The sequence below is a fragment of the Pecten maximus genome, chromosome 15, assembly GCF_902652985.1.
Source record: "Pecten maximus chromosome 15, xPecMax1.1, whole genome shotgun sequence".
Lineage (NCBI taxonomy): Eukaryota > Metazoa > Mollusca > Bivalvia > Pectinida > Pectinidae > Pecten > Pecten maximus.
The window spans coordinates 3798580-3823442 of NC_047029.1; the positions used below are offsets into that span (position 1 = coordinate 3798580).

General features: G+C 41.7%; 1 protein-coding gene across 5 annotated transcripts; it reads right to left on the reverse strand.

Annotated features, from left to right (window-relative positions):
• Positions 1-2813: 2813 nt before the first annotated feature.
• LOC117343507 lies at positions 2814-24440 on the reverse strand. 5 transcript variants are annotated; one of them, XM_033905879.1, is made up of 9 exons: positions 24008-24440; positions 13499-13593; positions 12166-12388; positions 11273-11446; positions 8254-10153; positions 6887-7425; positions 5151-6386; positions 3493-3861; positions 2819-3164 (listed from the first exon to the last, which is right to left on the reverse strand). In XM_033905879.1, exons 1-5 carry the CDS (start codon positions 24056-24058, stop codon positions 10028-10030), a joined length of 669 nt encoding a protein of 222 aa, XP_033761770.1. In that variant the 5' UTR covers positions 24059-24440; the 3' UTR covers positions 2819-3164; positions 3493-3861; positions 5151-6386; positions 6887-7425; positions 8254-10027. The 5 variants fall into 5 exon arrangements, 1 of the variants encoding a protein (XP_033761770.1); XR_004536036.1 differs by lacking the exons at positions 8254-10153; positions 11273-11446; positions 12166-12388; positions 13499-13593; positions 24008-24440 and adding an exon at positions 8213-8241 and having other exon boundaries at positions 2814-3164; positions 4776-6386; XR_004536035.1 differs by lacking the exons at positions 8254-10153; positions 11273-11446; positions 12166-12388; positions 13499-13593; positions 24008-24440 and adding an exon at positions 8049-8191 and having other exon boundaries at positions 2814-3164; positions 4776-6386.
• Between the last annotated feature and the right edge of the window lie 423 nt (positions 24441-24863).

Here is a 24863-nt window from a genome sequence, read left to right on the forward strand (position 1 = left end):
TATATTTCTGTGATTCAACTGTTGCCAGGAATTAAATAAACCAAACCATTTATTTTCTTTTAATGTTTTGTCCCTATGGTGCCCTAACGCTTGAATGACGATTTTGTGTCGTCGCATACACAGGGGCTTGGCATAATTTTATGAATGATAGTCCATATATAATACATACATATATGGACTATCATTTATAAAATCGTGGCAAGCCCCTGTGGTCGCATATGTTTGTGTGATGTGATGTTTTCCAAAATAACCCATGAAACTACCTCATGTACCCCTTATACATGTATGCTAACTATACTGCTAATTGGATTTTCTGTTTTTGTTAATAATTTCCATTTCATTTTAAAATTTGCTAACCAACCATTAATTTTGGATAACAGCCTACTTGATATGAAGCGTGACGTGGATTGTCTTCCTGCTCGGTTACGGTGTTACTGTACCTGTGGAGAAGATGACGTATATCCAATAGCTAGAACGCTTAGAACAATGAAAAAATCCCATTGCACTGTCTGTACTGAAAGACTCCATATATTTTATATTCTTAAATTATAAATAAATATATAAGTGTGTGTAGTAAGAATGAATGTGAATGTCATCTGAAATATCATGTGAGGATTCCTAGTTTTCTCCCTCCCTCCCTCCCTCCCCCCCCCCCTCTCTCTCTCTCTCTCTCTCTCTCTCTCTCTCTCAATTGTATTTATAATATTATATAGATTACTATTAATGCCATCTTATGATGTATTTATATGCCATTGTAGATATCTAAAGGAGAGGGCGTTGGTAATGTTTGTGAAACTTGTGCCCAATCCTTTTGCTATTTATAGTAATAGAATATGTTTAATCTCAAAATATCCAACTGCTGGCGTCATGCATGGATGGTGTGACCTACATATATATATACCCATCCGACGAGGGTGTCTAGGAACGGAATCTGCCTAGGTGACTCTTCTGCTGGTATACTTTATTTTGGAGTCAGGTGGTCAAGAGAGAAGTAATGTTGTATACTTCACCTTCCTTGGCTACTTCCAAAATACCATCAACATATATCCTTTGCAATAGTTTGGGGTGGCACCCCATTCGAACAGATGCAATGACTTTCTGCTCCAGATACTCCATACATGAATTCCCATTGCCACCACCAGGCGTGGTCCCAGACGAACTAGCACAGACAAAATACCTTCCGTATAAAACAAAGGAAGTGTAATAAGCGCAATTATAAATTAGCGGAATTCTTTCAACGCGAAAATAAGATTACCCCTAAAATATGTACGTTTATTCCAAATGAACCCCTCCCATGCCTTTCAAGTCTCTACACACATGTTCAGTACTGGTGGGTATATCCAATGTGCTGTCTCCTGTGAAGTCGTTCCAGAGTTCTCATTTTGTATTGCCCAAGTCAAGGTTAAATTGTGGCTAGTAATGTGGTATGTATGCCTATCTCGAATGTTATGAAGTTGTCTCACTTCTTCAACACATCTAAAGATCAGGAAAATGTCGGAATTTTTCAAGACTTTGTTATATTTTAATCTTAAATTGGGATTGAAAACGTTTTCTATTTTTCGTAGTTGGCAAAAGAACTATATTTTCATATCCATACGATTTAAAGAAAAACCTCCATCCCCCAATGTAAATGTACAATAATTTCATGTACGAGGGCTGAGTGATATGTTGTGAGCCTCATATTGAAGGATTTGAATTTTGCCGGACATATTGTATAAGTTTTCAATATAATCCCATTCAGTATCTATAAACTTATGCCAGCGGTGTTTAAGGGCCCTAATGCCACTTTTATAGAAGTCCTTTTCTTGGCTGTTCAGAAAATCATCCACTGCATGTATGACGTTATCATCGGACTGAAAGTGGATATCTTCCTGGATTCGTATGGTATCATCTGTCTCAGTTTGCCTTACTCCCAAAGCCGTCTGGATTCTTCACAGTTCACCTTCACTTTAAATGTCTTATCGGTATATATGTGTTCTATCTTATCGGGATCTATGTTTGGCCTTTGTCGCGGTTAATATCAAATTTTAGCAACCATTGTATGGGTCGGCAGTCAGTGCAAAGCCTTAAGCGATGCGTATGAATCATATCGACGGAAAGAACAATGACTTTCCCGTAACATTCTACAAATTCTAAGGGTCATTGAACATCATTACTCAAATAATTCCATCCATTTTCTCAATCAATCAGTTTAGGCGATTTAAAAAAAAAATGTTGTTGCTCAACTCTCTTGAGAATTTTGCTTTCGGTAGGCCTAGACTCTTGCAAGGTCTTCGGATGGCGGTGATGTTTAAACATTGGCCACAAATCAAGATGCTGATCAGATAATCTAATAATAAAGTTAATATTAAAGATATATCAGAGAAATATCGATTTTCGGCGGTAAGTGTTGGATACGACGACCAAGGTCCGCATTGTCGAATATTAGCAGTATTTTAAGAAAGCGATTCTGACTCGTGGTCAAGCCATCAAATCTGACAAGCTTGGACTTACGTGGTCAAGCCATCAAACCTGACAAGCTTGGACTTACGTGGTCAAGCCATCAAATCTGACAAGCTTGAACTTACGTGGTCAAGATATCAAACCTGACAAGCTTGGACTTACGTGGTCAAGCCATCAAACCTGACAAGCTTGGACTTACGTGGTCAAGCTATCAAATCTGAAAAGCTTGAAATTACGTGGTCAAGCCATTAAATCTGACAAGCTTGAAATTACGTGGTCAAGCCATCAAATCTGACAAGCTTGGACTAACGTGTCTCTACGCGAGTCTTCTGTAGCGTACACGATAGAAAAATAATAAAGAAATGCAATACTACAATAGCATAACAAATATTTGTTAATAACATTTATTTCAAAGTAACTTTCACCGTATTATGGTATACATGTGTAAAGCGTGTTATATATGATATCTTATTTATAATATATTGTTTTCAAGAGACAAGTAAAAAACATATACAAAAATATTCAACAGGTTATCAAACTCTGTTGAGGACATCATAAAATATATTGAGACGCCGTAGAAGACCAGTATAAAATTCACCACTGTTTCCTAGAGTCTATGGATATCAAGGAAACTCAGGGATTTGTTACAGGTATGGGGTTGGGTCTAACAGTTAACTATAGACTATTCCGAGGAGGGTCCTTACATCAAACTGTATCTATAGCTAGATACACTATGGGGACGCCCCTTATAACAAACTGTAAACTAGATACTCTATGGGAACGCCCCTTATAACCAACTGTAACCTAGATACACTATGGGGACGCCCCTTATAACCAACTGTAACCTAGATACGCTGTGGGGACGACCCTTATAACCAACTGTAACCTAGATACTCTATGGGGACGCCCCTTATAACCAACTGTAACCTAGATACTCTATGGGGACGTCCCTTATAACCAACTGTAACCTAGATACGCTGTGGGGACGACCCTTATAACAAACTGTAAACTAGATACTATATGGGGACGCCTCTTATAACAAACTGTAACCTAGATACTCTATGGGGACGCCCCTTATAACAAACTGTAACCTAGATACGCTATGGGGACGCCTCTTATAACAAACTGTAACCTAGATACGCTGTGGGGACGACCCTTATAACAAACTGTAAACTAGATACTATATGGGGACGCCTCTTATAACAAACTGTAAACTAGATACTCTATGGGGACGCCCCTTATAACAAACTGTAAACTAGATACTCTATGGGGACGTCCCTTATAACCAACTGTAACCTAGATACGCTGTGAGGACGACCCTTATAACAAACTGTAACCTAGATACGCTATGGGGACGCCTCTTATAACAAACTGTAACCTAGATACTCTATGGGGACGCCCCTTATAACAAACTGTAACCTAGATTCTATATGGGGACGCCCCTTATAACAAACTGTAACCTAGATACTCTATAGGGACGCCCCTTATAACAAACTGTAACATAGATACTATATGGGGACGCCCCTTATAACAAACTGTAACATAGATACTATATGGGGACGCCCCTTATAACAAACTGTAAACTAGATACTCTATGGGGACGCCTCTTATAACCAACTGTAATCTAGATACTCTATGGGGACGCCCCTTATAACAAACTGTAACATAGATACTATATGGGGACGCCCCTTATAACAAACTGTAAACTAGATACTCTATGGGGAGGCCTCTTATAACAAACTGTTACCTAGATACGCTATTGGGACACCCCTTATAACCAACTGTTATATAGATACTCTATGGGGACGCCCCTTATAACAAACTGTAACCTAGATACTCTATGGGGACGCCCCTTATAACCAACTGTAACATAGATACTATATGGGGACGCCCCTTATAACAAACTGTAACATAGATACTCTATGGGGACGCCTCTTATAACAAACTGTTACCTAGATACGCTATGGGGACACCCCTTATAACCAACTGTTATATAGATACTCTATGGGGACGCCCCTTATAACAAACTGTAACCTAGATACTCTATGGGGACGCCCCTTATAACCAACTGTAACCTAAATACGCTATGGGGACGCCACTTATAACAAACTGTAACCTAGATACTCTATGGGGACGCCCCTTATAACAAACTGTTACCTAGATACTCTATGGGGACGTCACTTGTAACAAACTGTAACCTATAGCTAGATACTCTATGGGGACGCCCCTTATAACAAACTGTTACCTAGATACGCTATGGGGACGTCCCTTGTAACAAACTGTAACCTATAGCTAGATACTCTATGGTGACGTCCCTTATAACAAACTGTAACCTAGATACTCTAAGGGGACGCCCCTTATAACCAACTGTAACCTAGATACGCTATGGGGACGCCCCTTATAACCAGCTGTAACCTAGATACTCTATGGTGACGCCCCTTATAACAAACTGTAACCTAGATACTCTATGGGGACGCCCCTTATAACAAACTGTAACATAGATACTCTATGGGGACGCCCCTTATAACCAACTGTAACCTAGATACACTATGGGGACGCCCCTTATAACCAACTGTAACCTAGATACGCTATGGGGACGCCCCTTATAACCAACTGTAACCTAGATACGCTGTTGGGACGACCCTTATAACCAACTGTAACCTACATGTAGATACTCTATGGGGACGCCCCTTATAACCAACTGTAACCTAGATACTCTATGGGGACGTCCCATATACCAAACTGTAAACTAGATACTCTATGGGGATGCCCATTATAACAAACTGTAAACTAGATACTATATGGGGACGCCTCTTATAACCAACTGTAATCTAGATACTCTATGGGGACGCCCCTTATAACAAACTGTAACATAGATACTATATGGGGACGCCCCTTATAACAAACTGTAAACTAGATACTCTATGGGGACGCCTCTTATAACAAACTGTTACCTAGATACGCTATGGGGACACCCCTTATAACCAACTGTTATATAGATACTCTATGGGGACGCCCCTTATAACAAACTGTAACCTAGATACTCTATGGGGACGCCCCTTATAACCAACTGTAACATAGATACTATATGGGGACGCCCCTTATAACAAACTGTAACATAGATACTCTATGGGGACGCCTCTTATAACAAACTGTTACCTAGATACGCTATGGGGACACCCCTTATAACCAACTGTTATATAGATACTCTATGGGGACGCCCCTTATAACAAACTGTAACCTAGATACTCTATGGGGACGCCCCTTATAACCAACTGTAACCTAGATACTCTATGGGGATGCCCATTATAACAAACTGTAAACTAGATACTCTATGGGGACGCCCCTTATAACAAACTGTTACCTAGATACTCTATGGGGACGTCCCTTGTAACAAACTGTAACCTATAGCTAGATACTCTATGGGGACGCCCCTTATAACAAACTGTAACCTAGATACGCTATGGGGACGCCTCTTATAACACACTGTAACCTAGATACTCTATGGGGACGCCCCTTATAACCAACTGTAACCTAGATACTCTATGGGGACGACCCTTATAACCAACTGTAACCTAGATGCTCTATAGGGACGCCCATTATAACAAACTGTAACCTAGATACTCTATGGGGACGCCGCTTATAATAAACTGTAACCTAGATACTCTATGGGGACGCACCTTATAACAAACTGTAACCTAGATACGCTATGGGGACGCCCCTTATAACAAACAGTAACCTAGATACTCTATGGGGACGACCCTTTTAACAAACTGTTACCTAGATACGCTATGGGGACGCCCCTTATAACAAACTGTAACCTAGATACTCTATGGGGACGCCCCTTATAACAAACTGTAACCTAGATACTCTATGGGGACGCCCCTTATAACAAACTGTAACCTAGATACTCTATGGGGACGCCCCTTATAACAAACTGTAACCTATAGCTAGATACTCTATGGGGACGCCCCTTATAACAAACTGTAACCTAGATACTCTATGGGGACGACCCTTATAACAAACTGTAACCTAGATACTCTATGGGGACGCCCCTTATAACACACTGTAACCTAGATACTCTATGGGGACGCCCCTTATAACCAGCTGTAACCTAGATACTCTATGGTGACGCCCCTTATAACCAACTGTAACCTAGATACTCTATGGGGACGCCCCTTATAACCAGCTGTAACCTAGATACTCTATGGGGACGCCCCTTATAACCAACTGTAACATAGATACTCTATGGGGACGCCCCTTATAACAAACTGTATAACCTAGATACTCTATGGTGACGCCCCTTATAACCAACTGTAACCTAGATACTCTATGGGGACGACCCTTATAACCAACTGTAACCTAGATGCTCTATGGGGACGCCCATTATAACAAACTGTAACCTAGATACTCTATGGGGACGCACCTTATAACAAACTGTAACCTAGATACGCTATGGGGACGCCCCTTATAACAAACAGTAACCTAGATACTCTATGGGGACGACCCTTTTAACAAACTGTTACCTAGATACTCTATGGGGACGCCCCTTATAACAAACTGTAACCTAGATACTCTATGGGGACGCCCCCTATAACAAACTGTAACCTAGATACTCTATGGGGACGCCCCTTATAACAAACTGTAACCTAGATACTCTATGGGGACGCCCCTTATAACAAACTGTAACCTATAGCTAGATACTCTATGGTGACGCCCCTTATAACAAACTGTAACCTAGATACTCTATGGGGACGCCCCTTATAACAAACTGTAACCTAGATACGCTATGGGGACGACCCTTATAACAAACTGTAACCTAGATACTCTATGGGGACGACCCTTATAACAAACTGTAACCTAGATACTCTATGGGGACGCCCCTTATAACAAACTGTAACCTAGATACGCTATGGGGACGACCCTTATAACAAACTGTAACCTAGATACTCTATGGGGACGCCCCTTATAACAAACTGTAACCTATAGCTAGATACTCTATGGTGACGCCCCTTATAACAAACTGTAACCTAGATACTCTATGGGGACGCCCTTTATAACAAACTGTAACCTAGATACGCTATGGGGACGCCCCTTATAACACACTGTAACCTAGATACTCTATGGGGACGCCCCTTATAACTAGCTGTAACCTAGATACTCTATGGGGACGCCCCTTATAACCAACTGTAACATAGATACTCTATGGGGACGCCCCTTATAACAAACTGTATAACCTAGATACTCTATGGGGACGCCCCTTACAACAAACTGTAACCTAGATACTATATGGGGACGCCACTTATAACAAACTGTAACCTAGATACGCTATGGGGACGCCCCTTATAACACACTGTAACCTAGATACTCTATGGGGACGCCCCTTATAACCAGCTGTAACCTAGATACTCTATGGGGACGCCCCTTATAACCAACTGTAACATAGATACTCTATGGGGACGCCCCTTATAACAAACTGTAACCTAGATACTATATGGGGACGCCCCTTACAACAAACTGTAACCTAGATACGCTATGGGGACGCCCCTTATAACCAACTGTAACATAGATACGCTATGGGGACGCCCCTTATAACAAACTGTAACCTAGATACGCTATGGGGACGCCCCTTATAACAAACTGTTACCTAGATACTCTATGGGGACGCCCCTTATAACAAACTGTAATCTAGATACTCTATGGGGACGCCACATATAACAAACTGTAACCTAGATACTCTATGGGGACGCCACTTATAACAAACTGTAACCTAGATACTCTATAGGGACGTCCCTTATAACAAACTGTAACCTAGATACTCTATGGGGACGACACTTATAACAAATTGTTATCTAGATGGGCCCTTATAACAAATGTTACTTATATTAAAGTATTACCTTAATACTTATATATACTCTATGGTACATGTATTTGTTTAAACAAACCACGGTAGGCAAAGGCGAGGATCATTATTACAAAATTGTTGCCTGGTTACGCGGTATTTCAAGGCGGATTGTTAGCGTGCTGCTGAAGCTGACAAATGAGATGATTAACATATGATACATGTATATACTTACGTAAGACCTACACAGTTATATCCATCAAACACAGAAGTACATACATTGTCATGCAGCTGGTATCGGCAATAACTACATAAATGTAATATATCAGCTATATAATCAGATATCTATTTTAACTGTATCTCTCTCACACAAACCACAGGTGTCTTCCCTTTGATCTGTTAGGAAAGGTATGTGTTACTACACTATGTGATATCAGTAAACAAAACTAAGTCTTGTACAGCTGAGGGTATTAAATGCGGGGGTGTAACCGTACATGTACTGGTAATGTCAAAAGTAAGAAAAGTTCAGGGTTAAACAGAACGACTTACTTTGCATAGACAGTGACGTGATCAATCAAATTAATTAGTTTTTATTTATTTTTTTTATCATTTTTTTTACAGATGGATTATACCAAAACCTATAGCATTAATATACGGTACATATTGTATACATTGTATACTGAATATAACGTACACGTGTATCTATCCTATCGATCACGTGGTTAATCGATTGTCCCATTCCAACGATGGCTGGCAAAGGACACGATAAACACTAAATTATTACGTTCGAGCGAAATATTATTGAACGAAAATAAAACATATTGCTGGAGCGCATGGCCTCACAATTGAAAAAAAAACAAACAAACAAACAAAAATATTGCCATTAATAATACAGTTTTACTGGAGGATAATGGTTAATAAAGTGATTAGTCCGTGGACATGACGCACATTTGTAGATTTAAAACAAATGATAAACGGACGTCTCTGGCAACCTATTAAATGGCTGCAGTAAATTCTGATAGAAAGGATGACAAGCATTTCTAGTTTTATACAGAATAATAAAAAAAAATATATTAGTAAATGTCATAATTAATACTTTATAAAGACCTTTACAGAGATGTTTTCTTTTTATTCTTAATCTTTGTTTATTTTTTATTCTTAATCTTTGTTTATATTTTATTTTTAATCATTAATATACATCTACAAATGCCTGTGAGCAGACAAACAGTTGGTTACAGCAGGAAGAGATAAACAATTAATGTAAAGAAAGAGATAGTCATTAATGTTTTTATCTTTCAAATTCTATACGTTCTTGAATGATATTATAGAAAGATTAGCAAGATGGTAATCCGCGGTTTCTGCGCAATAGTAATGCGTACCCGTGCAATAGAAATTTGATCGCGCGCAATAATATTGCGTTTTTAAGCCGTAATTGTATTTGTCCTTTCCAAGACACCGTGCATTCCCCTAAATATACTATCACAAATCTAGCTGCGATAAGGCGTTAGGTCATTATCCAGGGATGGTCGTACGTGCTTAGATAACTTTTTTGACCATAAATGAATGCTACAATCCCTGAAATTGATTTTTAATGTGGTTTCAAGGTCGCACTATGTTTTTTGGTTCTTTTTTGCAAAACTAACATCATAATAATCAGAGCAAAAACTACAGCTTCAGAAACGCTGTACAATGCAATATGAAATGGGTGATCTTAGGGAGCGAAATATACCATGTATAAGTTTGTTATATATCAATACAGATAGCATTACGGTCAAAAATCGAACTTTGCTTAGGACGGTCAAATTTTGTGTTCCTTTCCATATCGTAAAAGTCTTTGATTTCCCCGTCAAACGTTGTCAAAGTGGAGCTCTGGAACACAAATAAGAATGAACGGTAAAAGTGTTAGTAATGTCCTCTCTGTATTACCAAAGAGAGATAACTCTCACTGGAATAACTTAATGCAATACTAAAGAGAGATTAGCTCTCATTAGAATACATTTTTACATTACCAAAGGGAGATTACCCTCATAAAACATGTCTATATTACCAAACAGAGGTAACTCTCATAACACATTTCTGTATTACCAAAGAGAGAGTACCCTCGTCATACATTTCTGTATTACCAAAGAGAGATAACTCTAATTAGAATATTTTTTTGCATTACCAAAGAGAGATGACACACATTAGAATACATTTCGGTAACACGAAAGAGTGAAAGCTCTCATCGGAGTTATTATTACCAAAGAGAGATATCTATCATTGACATATTTCTGTATTTGTTAGATAGCTCTCATTAGAACACATTTCTAAATTACCAAAGAGAGTTAACTCTCTTTAAAAAATAACATTTGTTTATAACATAAGGGAGATACATATGTAACTCTGATTAGAATATACATGTAAATCGTTAATACCAAAGAAAACTCTCATTGGAGTTGTTATTACCAAAGAGATATTTTATTTACCAAGGAGAGATAATCTTTCCTGATTAAATTTATGCATTTGTAATACAAAAGGGAGATAACTCGCATTATAATATATACATTTTGGGTTTCACCAACGAAATGGACCATTCCATGAAATATGTATAAGAAACTTGAACAAATGAAGTCAGACAGTTCCACCACTTTCCTTTTGTATAAAGTTGCCATGCATATATAGTGGATAAGCTCTGTGTAGCTGATTGCTTTAAATTCACAATAAATTAACTCCTTTCTTTATAACTATTTGATATATCAGAATGCCACTCTACTTCGCTGAAGACAAAACCGTGTACGCTGGTGCTACCTTAATTAAAATCCGTTTTTCGGTCTACGTAAGTTAAATAAGGCTTTGGTAGATTCACATAAAATATTTAACGCAGTACGACTTTATAACGTTTCCCGAAAAACAAACCTTATCACTAAGCGGATGGAAGAACTGCAAAAGATTGCCAATTTAAATCCCGTAAAGGCCAGAGATGTTCCGAATGTCAGGAAGTGGTCTTACCAGTCTTTTTATATCGGGGTGGCCTCCGAGCCAAAGGTACTTGTTTAGATCCATCCTCGTTCTCGTCCCCGTCACTACAAAGTCGGTTCCGTCCACGTTCATTCCCGTCACGGTCTGGTTCACTTCCTCTCCGTGTACTTCTATTTGACGATTGTAGTTCCGGAAAAAATCAACCTGCACATGAAAAGGAAAATTACACATAACATGTGTATGAAGTCATGACGTCATTACTAGTTAAGATTATCAAATGCCCTTATGTCATGTGTGTTTTTGACACTGATGGTCACGTGAGACGGTGATTTAGAATCATCAACAGAAACTAACGCTAATTTAAACTCACACCTGTTAAAGTTTTGGCACGAGTTTGCTTGTTTGTTTGCACTTAACGTCTTTTGTAAGTCCATGTGACGGCAGCATCAACGTAAGATGGCCCACTGGCCGACGTTCTTATAGCGTAATCACACAGAAATATCATACCAGGACACGCAGTGTTTTTTTCCAGTAACATTATACGAAACGTAAAGGGAGCATTAGAATATATATGATATTAGGGTTAGGGTAACGCTGAACTCTAAAGCCAAAGGCCAGACATTGCCAAGAGAGGCGAACGGAAAGAATAATGTAGTTTGGAAACTGAGATAGAAAGAATAGATAATAAATGTTGCAATGTGGCGCCATTTGTATATTGATCGCTTTCCTGTCTCCTTACAGCGGCCACAAAAGCAAATACCCAAATCTACATGGGGTTCCACATCAGTCGCCTCTCATTAAGAAGGTGTATTCTTTTCTCATTACACAGACCAGCGGGGCGTTCCGACATTGTAAACTTCAAACTTTTGGCTTATCAAACATTAATATATCGTCACCCTTCTACAGAACATTAAAGTACAGACCTGAACCCAGGTTCCAGTGTTGACGGGGAAATCTGTCTGTACGTGACTGCCGAATGACTGCCCTGCTCCGTAAGGGGCGGGGTTAAAGGCGAAGAAATGGAGAGTACCATTTTGAATGAATAAGCTCTCGTAGTCGTGTGGTTTGTGTTCCGTGTAGTTTCCCTCCACATAGTAGAGCAACTCATCCGCCTTGAGCGTGTTAAACTTCAGCCTGTACCGGAACCTACAAAATGCACGAAGGAAGAAAATTGACTACCTTTGAAAACAATAGACCCGTATACGTCCCTACCGAATCGGAAGAACAAACCACATGAACAAGAATGCATACATTTGTATACAAGCAAGAGGCCCGGTGGGGTTGTATCGCTCAGCTGCTACGGATGCAACTTTAAAGTTTATCTAGGTCATTAATGTCGAAAATAAGTGGCAATTGTACAGATTTACCTCTTAATTCCAACACGAGATTAAGCTAAGTTTAAACCCAGGATGCTGCAGGAGCAATATCAGGACCTTAGCGTAACCTCTTGGTTAATTTGGACATATTTGACCTCTGTGATCTTGAAAGTAGGTCAAGTCAAATTGAAGTATCTCGCCATGCTTTGGGCCCTATCAGAACACTTGGCCTCTCCGTTCATAAGGAAATGGCGTTTAAAGATGTGAACATTTTTTTTGTCTCGTTGATTTGAACAATTCAATTTGGTAGCGTAAATAATAGCCAGTCGTGCCAAGGGCTCAATATCATGATCCTGGACATTTTGGTCAATGAGGAGACCCATATGACGCTCAACATAGGTCAAAGTCATTCATCCCAGCAGACTACTGGGCCGATAGCATGATCATCCTGGACCTCTAAGTTATTTAAACGTGTCATATAAACATTTTAAAACATTTCATTCCTGTGACTTTGATAGTAGGTCAGCGTGATACGTTAAATCAAACCGGTAGTCCTTCACCCCTGCACTGGCCATGACCCTGTACCTCTTGGTTATTGGGAAGAAGTTGGGAAATGTCGACGACGGACGGAATGACGAAGGACGATAACCGAAGCTTAATATCGGTTGACCTTCTAAGCTAAACACGGGAATGCTTTCAGATTTGGCCAGTAGACTTAAGTATGGTACCTGTACATGAAGCTGATATGAGCCTCGCTTCTATTTATTATTTAGCGGGCGATTATATAGAGTAACATTTAGTTGATACCACGCAATGATGCATATATTATCGAGTGATCATTTAACCTTTGTACACAATTAAAATTCTATTTATGATCGATCCAAGTAATTCAAATCTGATACAAAAATGGTCAGGACTCCGTGCTCACGTGAAGACTAACCTGACAGATATGTCCTCGTTGTTGTCGAAGACAACCATGTTCATTGCGTTGCCATCCAGGCGGTAACAGCTGTTGTCCTGGGCAACAGCCACGTCCTAAACAGAAAATACATATTAAAAATAATACTGTTACCCCGGACAACAGTTACGCTCTTCAACAGTTGACAATAATGACCTGTGTAACAATTGCGGCCAAAAACAGATGTTAAATAAAATATCAGATTGATGTCCTGTGCAATTCATGTCCTTAAACGGATGACAGATAACATATCTCACGGAGAGATGAAATATAACACTAGTTGTCGTCCTGGGTAACAGTCATGTCCCTTTAACACTAGTTGTCGTCCTGGGTAACAGTCATGTCCCTTTAACACTAGTTGTCGTCCTGGGTAACAGTCATGTCCCTGTAACACTAGAAGTCGTCCTGGGCAACATTCATGTCCCTTTAACACTAGTTGTCGTCCTGGGTAACAGTCATGTCCCTTTAACACTAGTTGTCGTCAAGGGCAACAGTCATGTCCCTTTAACACTAGTAGTCGTCCTGGGTAACAGTCATGTCCCTTTAACACTGGTTGTCGTCCTGGGTAACAGTCATGTCCCTTTAACACTGGTTATCGTCCTGGGTAACAGTCATGTCCCTTTAACACTAGTAGTCGTCCTGGGTAACAGTCATGTCCCTTTAACACTAGTTGTCGTCCTGGGTAACAGTCATGTCCCTTTAACACTGGTTATCGTCCAGGGCAACAGTCATGTCCCTTTAACACTAGAAGTCGTCCTGGGTAACAGTCATGTCCCTGTAACACTAGAAGTCGTCCTGGGTAACAGTCATGTCCCTTTAACACTAGTAGTCGTCCAGGGTAACAGTCATGTCCCTTTAACACTAGAAGTCGTCCTGGGTAACAGTCATGTCCCTGTAACACTAGAAGTCGTCCTGGGTAACAGTCATGTCCCTTTAACACTAGAAGTCGTCCTGGGTAACAGTCATGTCCCTGTAACACTAGAAGTCGTCCTGGGTAACAGTCATGTCCCTGTAACACTAGAAGTCGTCCTGGGTAACAGTCATGTCCCTGTAACACTAGAAGTCGTCCTGGGTAACAGTCATGTCCCTTTAACACTAGTTGTCGTCCTGGGTAACAGTCATGTCCCTTTAACACTAGTTGTCGTCCTGGGTAACAGTCATGTCCCTGTAACACTAGTAGTCGTCCTGGGTAACAGTCATGTCCCTGTAACACTAGAAGTCGTCCTGGGTAACAGTCATGTCCCTTTAACACTAGAAGTCGTCCTGGGTAACAGTCATGTCCCTTTAACACTAGTTGTCGTCCTGGGTAACAGTCATGTCCCTTTAACACTAGAAGTCGTCCTGGGTAACAGTCATGTCCCTTTAACACGAATTGTCGTCCAGGGTAACAGTCATGTCCCTGTAACACTAGTAGTCGTCCTGGGTAACAGTCATGTCCTTTAACACTAATTGTCGTCCAGGGTAACAGTCATGTCCCTTTAACACTAGAAGTCGTCCTGGGTAACAGTCATGTCCCTTTAACACTAGAAGTCGTCCTGGGTAACAGTCATGTCCCTTTAACACTAATTGTCGTCCAGGGCAACATTCATGTCCCTTTAACACTAGTTGTCGTCCTGGGTAACAGTCATGTCCCTGTAACACTAGAAGTCGTCCTGGGTAACAGTCATGTCCCTTTAACACGAATTGTCGTCCAGGGTAACAGTCATGTCCCTGTAACACTAGTAGTCGTCCTGGGTAACAGTCATGTCCTTTAACACTAATTGTCGTCCAGGGTAACAGTCATGTCCCTTTAACACTAGAAGTCGTCCTGGGTAACAGTCATGTCCCTTTAACACTAGAAGTCGTCCTGGGTAACAGTCATGTCCCTTTAACACGAATTGTCGTCCAGGGCAACATTCATGTCCCTTTAACACTAGTTGTCGTCCATGGCAACATTCATGTCCCTTTAACACTAATTGTCGTCCAGGGCAACAATCATGTCCCTTTAACACTAGTTGTCGTCCTGGGCAACATTCATGTCCCTTTAACACTAGTTGTCGTCCTGGGCAACACTCAAGTCCTAACACAGATAACGAATACAAGGATGTGCTGTGATTTAAGTGATCAGCGGTCCCTAACAAAAACTCATATCGCGTTTAACGAAACATACTAAAGTGCTGGCCTCACGAGCGCCCCACATCAATCGATCAAGCGACCCCTTCCGATAACGTTTGCCTCACGAGCGGCCCCTTCCGATAACGTTTGCCTCACGAGCGGCCCAGAACAAGAACTCTCTATATATAAATTGTTGGCCTCACGAGCGGCCCCTTCGGAGAAAGTTTGCCTCACGAGCGGCCCCTAACAAGAACTCTCTATATAAATTGTTGACCTCACGAGAGACCCCTTCCGATAACGTTTGCCTCACGAGCGGCCCCTTCCGATAACGTTTGCCTCACGAGCGGCCCCTTCCGATAACGTTTGTCTCACGAGCGGCCCAGAACAAGAACTCTCTATATATAAATTGTTGGCCTCACGAGCGGCCCCTTCGGAGAAAGTTTGCCTCACGAGCGGCCCCTAACAAGAACTCTCTAAATAAATTGTTGACCTCACGAGAGACCCCTTCCGATAACGTTTGCCTCACAAGCGGCCCCTAACAAGAACTCTCTATATATAAATTGTTGACCTCACGAGAGGCCCCTTCCGAGAACGTTTGCCTCACGAGCGGCCCCTAACAAGAACTCTATATATAAATTGTTGACCTCACGAGTGGCCCCTTCCGAGAACGTTTGCCTCACGAGCGGTCCCTAACAAGAACTCTCTATATAAATTGTTGGCCTCACGAGCGGCCCCTTCGGAGAAAGTTTGCCTCACGAGCGGCCCCTAACAAGAACTCTCTATATATAAATTGTTAGTCTCACGAACTACCCCTTTCGAGAACTCGCTGTCAAGCGTTGGCCTCACGAGTAGCCCATGGCGGGATAGAGCTGTCTTTAAAATGTTGACCTCACGGGCGGCTCCTTTAAGGAATATTCTCAGGGTTGACCTCATGGGCGGCTCCTTTAAGGAATATTCTCAGGGTTGACCTCACGGGCGGCTCCTTTAAGGAATATTCTCAGGGTTGACCTCACGGGCGGCTCCTTTAAGGAATATTCTCAGGGTTGACCTCACGGGCGGCTCCTTTAAGGAGTATTCTCAGGGTTGACCTCACGGGCGGCTCCTTTAAGGAATATTCTCAGGGTTGACCTCACGGGCGGCTCCTTTAAGGAATATTCTCAGGGTTGACCTCACGGGCGGCTCCTTTAAGGAATATTCTCAGGGTTGACCTCACGGGCGGCTCCTTTAAGGAATATTCTCAGGGTTGACCTCATGGGCGGCTCCTTTAAGGAGTATTCTCAGGGTTGACCTCATGGGCGGCTCCTTTAAGGAATATTCTCAGGGTTGACCTCATGGGCGGCTCCTTTAAGGAGTATTCTCAGGGTTGACCTCACGGGCGGCTCCTTTAAGGAATATTCTCAGGGTTGACCTCATGGGCGGCTCCTTTAAGGAATATTATCAGGGTTGACCTCATGGGCGGCTCCTTTAAGGAATATTCTCAGGGTTGACCTCATGGGCGGCTCCTTTAAGGAATATTATCAGGGTTGACCTCATGGGCGGCTCCTTTAAGGAATATTCTCAGGGTTGACCTCATGGGCGGCTCCTTTAAGGAGTATTCTCAGGGTTGACCTCACGGGCGGCTCCTTTAAGGAATATTCTCAGGGTTGACCTCATGGGCGGCTCCTTTAAGGAATATTATCAGGGTTGACCTCATGGGCGGCTCCTTTAAGGAGTATTCTCAGGGTTGACCTCATGGGCGGCTCCTTTAAGGAGTATTCTCAGGGTTGACCTCATGGGCGGCTCCTTTAACGAGAACTCTCAATGTTGGCCTCATGAGTGGCCCCTAGAGCCCTTACGATAGCGTTGGCACTACATGTCAACTACATGTAGTAGTGTTTGGTCTGTATTTGTTCCCGGCTGTAAGCTGCGAGCTATTCTGCATATCGGAAGGAAATTTACCTAGTTTTTATCATTACGGATATTGTTCAACATCAAAACGTTGCTGATGAAATGGGCGAACTTAAGCAGGCCGAATTGTTTGCGCTTTGCAGTTATAATAGGCCTATTGCCAAGTTTCTAGTGTCAGATGCTGGCAAACTTCAAACATCGTACACTAAACCATGTTATCATATCATAACTCCACACGGGATCAGATCATCTACCCGCTCAAATCTTGACCAAGGGAAACACGCGTCAATCCTATTTATGTTCGTTCCGATTAGTCTGGTTACGGATTGTGAGCTCATCAAAATTCCGCCATAACAAACTAGACATATACACAGAACAAATCACCGCTGAAATAAACAAACAGATGGTACGAATGAAACGAGTAAAAAAAAGAGGGAAAACGTGTTCTACTTATTCGGCTCACGTGTTTCGCTGTGACGTAACAAAATTCAGCTGATTGACGTCACATAATGGATAAGTGAATACCAAGAATCGTTATGACGTCAGGGGAGAATTTTAAGCTCCGTGCCGTACACCATCTACACTGCTGGTACCACATTGACACGCACTGCTGTCAGTGATATATTTAGGACAGATTATTCATTCTACTCTTCATTTCTCTTGGTGCTTTTAATTTGGACGCGTTCGTTTACGATGTATACTTATTTCAGGCGCGTTCCTTTACGATGTATAATAATTTGGACCGCATACTCTCATCATGTTATATGGAAGGAGTGTAGGGTTAGATAGCCAACTCTGCCAGAAATCGTTCAAAACACTTGAAAGTACGAACATACTTAGCAATGAAGTAGCGTGTCTTCTATGTAGACCATGGGCGAATGAGTGCTCTAATTTATTGTACATTTATTTAATGCAAAAAATACGTTAAGGAGCTATTAAGGAGTTATTCCTGTCAGTGAAGTCGTATAACTACAGCCATCATCCCCCCATTTCACTTCCTCATTCCATCTTGCCATTTAAAGTTAAAGCATATTGCGGAATATCGTCCACTCTACATTGTGAACGTCCGAATTCTGAATTGATCGCTCATTATATAAGCATTATGTTAATATTTTTTCTCTATATGATATTGGATGATACCCGGAACTATCTCTTCAATTGCTTGTCATTGCATTTATTATTAATATACATTATTATGAGTTTGTTTAATGCATAAGCTCCTCGCAATATTCATGGTCTTATGAAGAGAAATGCCATGGAGACACCAACAGTCCGGTCATATGAGGGCGAATACCGTGGAGACATCAACAGCCCGGTTATATGAGGACGACTGCCATTGAGACACCGACAGCCAGGTTATATAAGGACGAATGCCATGGAGACCAACAGCCGGTTATATGAGGACGACTGCCATGGAGACATCAACAGCCAGGTTATACATGTATGAGGACGAATACCGTGGAGACATCAACAGCCCGGTTATATGAGGACGAATGCCGTGGAGACACCAACAGCCAGGTTATATAAGGACGAATGCCATGGAGACACCAACAGCCAGGTTATATAAGGACGAATGCCATGGAGACACCAACAGCCCGGTCATATGAAGACGACTGCCATGGAGACACCAACAGCCCGGTTATATGAGGACGACTGCCATGGAGACACCAACAGCCCGGTCATATGAAGACGACTGCCATGGAGACACCAACAGCCCGGTTATATGAGGACGAATGCCGTGGAGCCACCAACAGTCCGGTTATATGAGGACGAATGCCATGGAAACACCAACAGTCCGGTTATATGAGGACGAATGCCATGGAGACACCAACAGCTCGGTTATATAGGGACGAATGCCATGGAGACACCAACAGCCCGGTTATATGAGGACGAATGTCATGGAGACACCAACAGCCCGGTTATATGAGGACGAATGTCATGGAGACACCAACAGCCCGGTTATATAGGGACGAATGCCATGGAGACATCAACAGCCCGGTTATATGAGGACGAATGTCATGGAGACACCGACAGCCAGGTTATATGAGGACGAATGCCATGGAGACATCAACAGCCCAGTTATATGAGGACGAATGCCATGGAGACACCAACCGCCCGGTTATATGAGGACGAATGCCGTGGAGGCACCAACAGCCCGTTTATATGAGGACGAATGCCATGGAGACACCAACAGCCCGGTCATATAAGGACGGCTGCCATGGAGACACCAACAGCCTGTTTATATAAGGACGACTGCCATGGAGACACCAACAGCCCGGTTATATGAGGACGAATGCCGTGGAGCCACCAACAGTCCGGTTATATGAGGACGAATGCCATGGAGACATCAACAGCCCGGTTATATGAGGACGAATGCCGTGGAGACACCAAAAGCCCGTTTATATGAGGACGAATGCCATGGAGACACCAACCGCCCGGTTATATGAGGACGAATGCCGTGGAGACACCAACAGCCCGTTTATATGAGGACGAATGCCATGGAGACACCAACAGCCCAGTCATATAAGGACGACTGCCATGGAGACACCAACAGCCCGGTTATATAAGGACGACTGCCATGGAGACACCAACAGCCCGGTTATATAAGGACAACTGCCATGGAGACACCAACAGCCCGGTTATATGAGGACGAATGCCATGGAGACACCAACAGCCCGGTTATATGAGGACGAATGCCGTGGAGACACCAACAGTCCGGTTATATGAGGACGAATGCCATGGAGACACCAACCGCCCGGTTATATGAGGACGAATGCTGCGGAGACACCAACAGCCCGTTTATATGAGGACGAATGCCATGGAGACATCAACAGCCCGGTTATATGAGGACGAATGCCATGGAGACATCAACCGCCCGGTTATATGAGGACGAATGCCAAGGAGACATCAACCGACCGGTCATATGAGGACGAATGCCACGGAGACACAAGCAGCCCGGTTATATGATGACGAATGTCATGGAAACACCAAAAGCCCGGTTATATGAGGGCGAATACCATGGAGACACCAGCAGCCCGGTTATATGAGGACGAATGCCACGGAGACATCAACAGCGCGATTATATGAGGGCGAATGCCATGGAGACACCAAAAACATGGACATATGTTGACGAATGCCATGGAGACACCAACAGCCCGATTATATAAGGACGAATGTCATGGAGACACCAACCGCCCGGTTATATAAGGACGAATGTCATGGAGACACCAACAGCCCGGTTATATAAGGACGAATGGCATGGAGACACCAACAGCCCGGTTATATAAGGACGACTGCCATGGAGACACCAACAGCCCGGTTATATGAGGACGAATGCCATGGAGACACCAACAGCCCGGTTATATGAGGACGAATGCCGTGGAGACACCAACAGTCCGGTTATATGAGGACGAATGCCATGGAGACACCAACCGCCCGGTTATATGAGGACGAATGCCGCGGAGACACCAACAGCCCGTTTATATGAGGACGAATGCCATGGAGACATCAACAGCCCGGTTATATGAGGACGAATGCCATGGAGACATCAACCGCCCGGTTATATGAGGACGAATGCCAAGGAGACATCAACCGCCCGGTCATATGAGGACGAATGCCACGGAGACACAAGCAGCCCGGTTATATCTTGACGAATGTCATGGAAACACCAAAAGCCCGGTTATATGAGGGCGAATACCACGGAGACACCAGCAGCCCGGTTATATGAGGACGAATGCCATGGAGACATCAACAGCGCGATTATATGAGGGCGAATGCCATGGAGACACCAAAAACATGGACATATGTTGACGAATGCCATGGAGACACCAACAGCCCGATTATATAAGGACGAATGTCATGGAGACACCAACCGCCCGGTTATATAAGGACGAATGTCATGGAGACACCAACCGCCCGGTTATATAAGGACGAATGTAATGGAGACACCAACAGTCCGGTTATATGAGGGCGAATGGCATGGAGACACCAACAGCCCGATTATATGAGGGCGAATGCCATGGAGACACCAACAGACCTAACAATACTGGAAGTCGAACAAAATTCATTTTTCTTTTAGTTGCCATCTAAGATCAACAGGCAGTGGTATTGAGCAGGGATATTTCTTTCCTCTGTCTTACTCTGTTTTAAATGTTATACCAATTTTACAATTATTTCACAACTGACAATTAGACAGCTGACCTGCAATTTTAGCATCAACAGTTGCCCTCTAGATCAACCAAAATTGGGCCGGATGGCACCTGTCGACATTACCAAGCTGACAGAAACAACACTGTACTCTAAATTAAAGTTGTAGAAGTTATAGCTAACAGGAACATAATACAGCATGACTTTAGGAGTCATCATTGTGGTGCGCAATATGGAGTACATTAATTCCATTTTAGAGATAGCATTGACATTTCTGGTTCACACTCCATGTGATAGGTGTAAACTAGCGATAACTACGCATTTAATGTCAGTAGATGTATATGTCAGACTCACAATAGCCCGTTCCATCCAATTGTTGATAAGATTTTAGAAAAGTAGGGAAACGTATTTCCTTTGCGACCTGCGTAGGCTTTCTTATACATGTCTGTGTATTAATACCGACGGGGTGTCTATATCACAAGTAAGACTGTTTCCGGAATCCTTTGTGAGCCGATGGACTAATTGTATGTCCTTACTGGTCCACTTAGCCACATCCTTATTACTCACGTGCCGATATGCATTGTTCTGGCGCTAAAACAGCTGGCGTTTTAATGGAATGAAGTATACATAAATGTAGATCTAGTTTAATAGGTTACGCCAATCACACTACGAGCCACTCATTATAACAAGGTAAAGGGTAAATCAGTTGGAGGTATCACATTTATTTAAATAATAATAATAACAATCCTCAAAGAGAAGAATACGTAAGAATATCCAACAGTTGTAAAGTTAAACTGATTTACGTCCAAGCGTGTGATTGAGCCAAGCCACAGTTGGTATTAAAGTACTATTCGGCCAATATCGTCGATACATTCGGACAGGCCAATAACCGCGTGGAAAAAAAACATATATATATATAAACTGTGTATACAATAAAAGAGTTATTTGATCCTTACGGACGGAATAATAATTTCAAAACAAAAAAACTTAACAACGTTCTCTTAGCGCTTTCTCTCCATCTTGGGAGTTCTTCAGAGAGGTTTGTTTATTTTGAACATATCACAATGGCGTGACGTCATAAACTGTGTATATATGGATAATGTGGGAACAAGGATGTAAACAACGTAAACTGTGCACAGTTGTATGACGTCCATGAAGGCGGAGAGGGGCCCTGTTACGTAACCAATCGAGCAACATTTCTATCTTGACGAGTATTAGAATAATTGTACTTGTCAATGCAATCGATTGAGGAAGTTTCGTCTGCCTTCGATAAAGAAACAAGTTCTGATTGTTTGTAAAATAATATATGAAATTAAAACTGCCATAATGAAGAACACAAGATGACTTGTCTTCTGTAAAACGCATGTAATAACTTATTCACGACGTAACATAACTGTTATAACATTATAAAGCCTACCTTTCTCATAGTATAGAGGTCTTTTATTTGGTAGAATTGAATATGGGTATTTATTAACCCGAATATTGTGATATGAACCAATGCGAATAATAGGTTATGATTCGCGATAAAAAGCTGAATTAGACACATACTATACACAAGCAACATGTCTTCAGGTAAATTTGATCTGAAAAATATTGACATTAAATAATTGAATTGGCCAGAAATTGACCAGATTTGACATGAAGACAATTTGCCAGTGTATACAATCATGTACCGATTTCTTAAATTATAATTGGTTGGATCATCATGACGTTGAAGATTGTAATTTGATTTAACGATACTAACTTTAGAATTGATAGGTGTTAATATTGCTTTATTACGCCATTTCAATTATATTTCAATAAATGGAAAACGTTTCTCGTGACGGTATTCATTTATTCTTTCTTTTTCGGCGCATGACAACAGCTAATTTATGATTAAACCGACCTAAACAATTTACAAACTTCGCATTATCACCATTAAACTTCATTTCGGGTTTTATCTTTTCCTCGGAATAAAGATATGGCTCGTTCTATCGTGGTAAAACGCATCTGTGATCAACATCATATGACGCGCGTGTGATCACGACGTCATAAATATATGATGTCATGCGATTGTCTTAGAAGTAGTTAAAAGCGTAATTATGCTTTAAAGGGAAATATTTGATTGCTTTTCGCATGATAGCTTGGTAGAATTCAGCAATTGTGTTACTGTACAAAGAGTTCAAGTATTAAATGTATTAAAAATTGTAAATACTTGAAAAAAAACTTACAACATATAACATCATCAACCTCATATATTTATATAAAATCACATTACCCACTAATTACGTTGTCTAGGACCACACTTATAAATACCCTCCATTGATGTCCATTGAGAAGGACATATTAGTTCCACAGTGTAAGATTGTGTGCTGAGGTACGTACCTGGATGAAGAGAACAGGGAAAACAAGAGTGAAGACGAGATCAGTCCACATGATGCTGGTTATGTGTGAGCGGGCGATGCACGTACACGGTATGCATAGCCTTTCCACACACTTAATCACTGCGCATTGTCTAGATCTGTGTACATAGCGGTTCAGTGACCGTAATACATCATAATCACCACAGATAAGTTTTGGCCGTAGAAATTGAAATATAATTAACGGAATGAAATCCTTATCGCTTGTTGATGTTCGGTAGAGGTAATTGGCCGTGTACAGCCCTCCAATCCACCATTTAAAGGCGATAAACACGTACGCTCGGGGTCTGGAAGTTCGTTCACGGTGTAACAAAATTGGTGGCGATCCAACAGTCAACACAGAAGTCCATACGTTTGCGTTGTTGTGTTTGGGTGTGTGTATTGTTTTATATTGTTACTTGTCTTTTGTTTCAGTGTGTAAGTGATGTCTTGTTTTACATATTGCATTGCCCCAGCTGTTTTAGGATCAATTTCAATGAGCCTTTATTATTGGTGTGGTGATGCGCCTGTTGTGTTGTTATGACTGTTGTTGTGATACGCCTGTTGTGTTGTTATGACTGTTGTGTTGTTATGACTGTTGTGGTAATGCGCCTGTTGTGTTGTTATGACAGTTGTGGTGATGCGCCCGTTGTGTTGTTATGACTGTTGTGGTGATGCGCCTGTTGTGTTGTTATGACTGTTGTGTTGTTATGACTGTTGCGTTGTTATGACTGTTGTGGTGATGCGCCTGTTGTGTTGTTATGAATGTTGTGGTGATGCGCCCGTTGTGTTGTTATGACTGTTGTGGTGATGCGCCCGTTGTGTTGTTATGACTGTTGTGT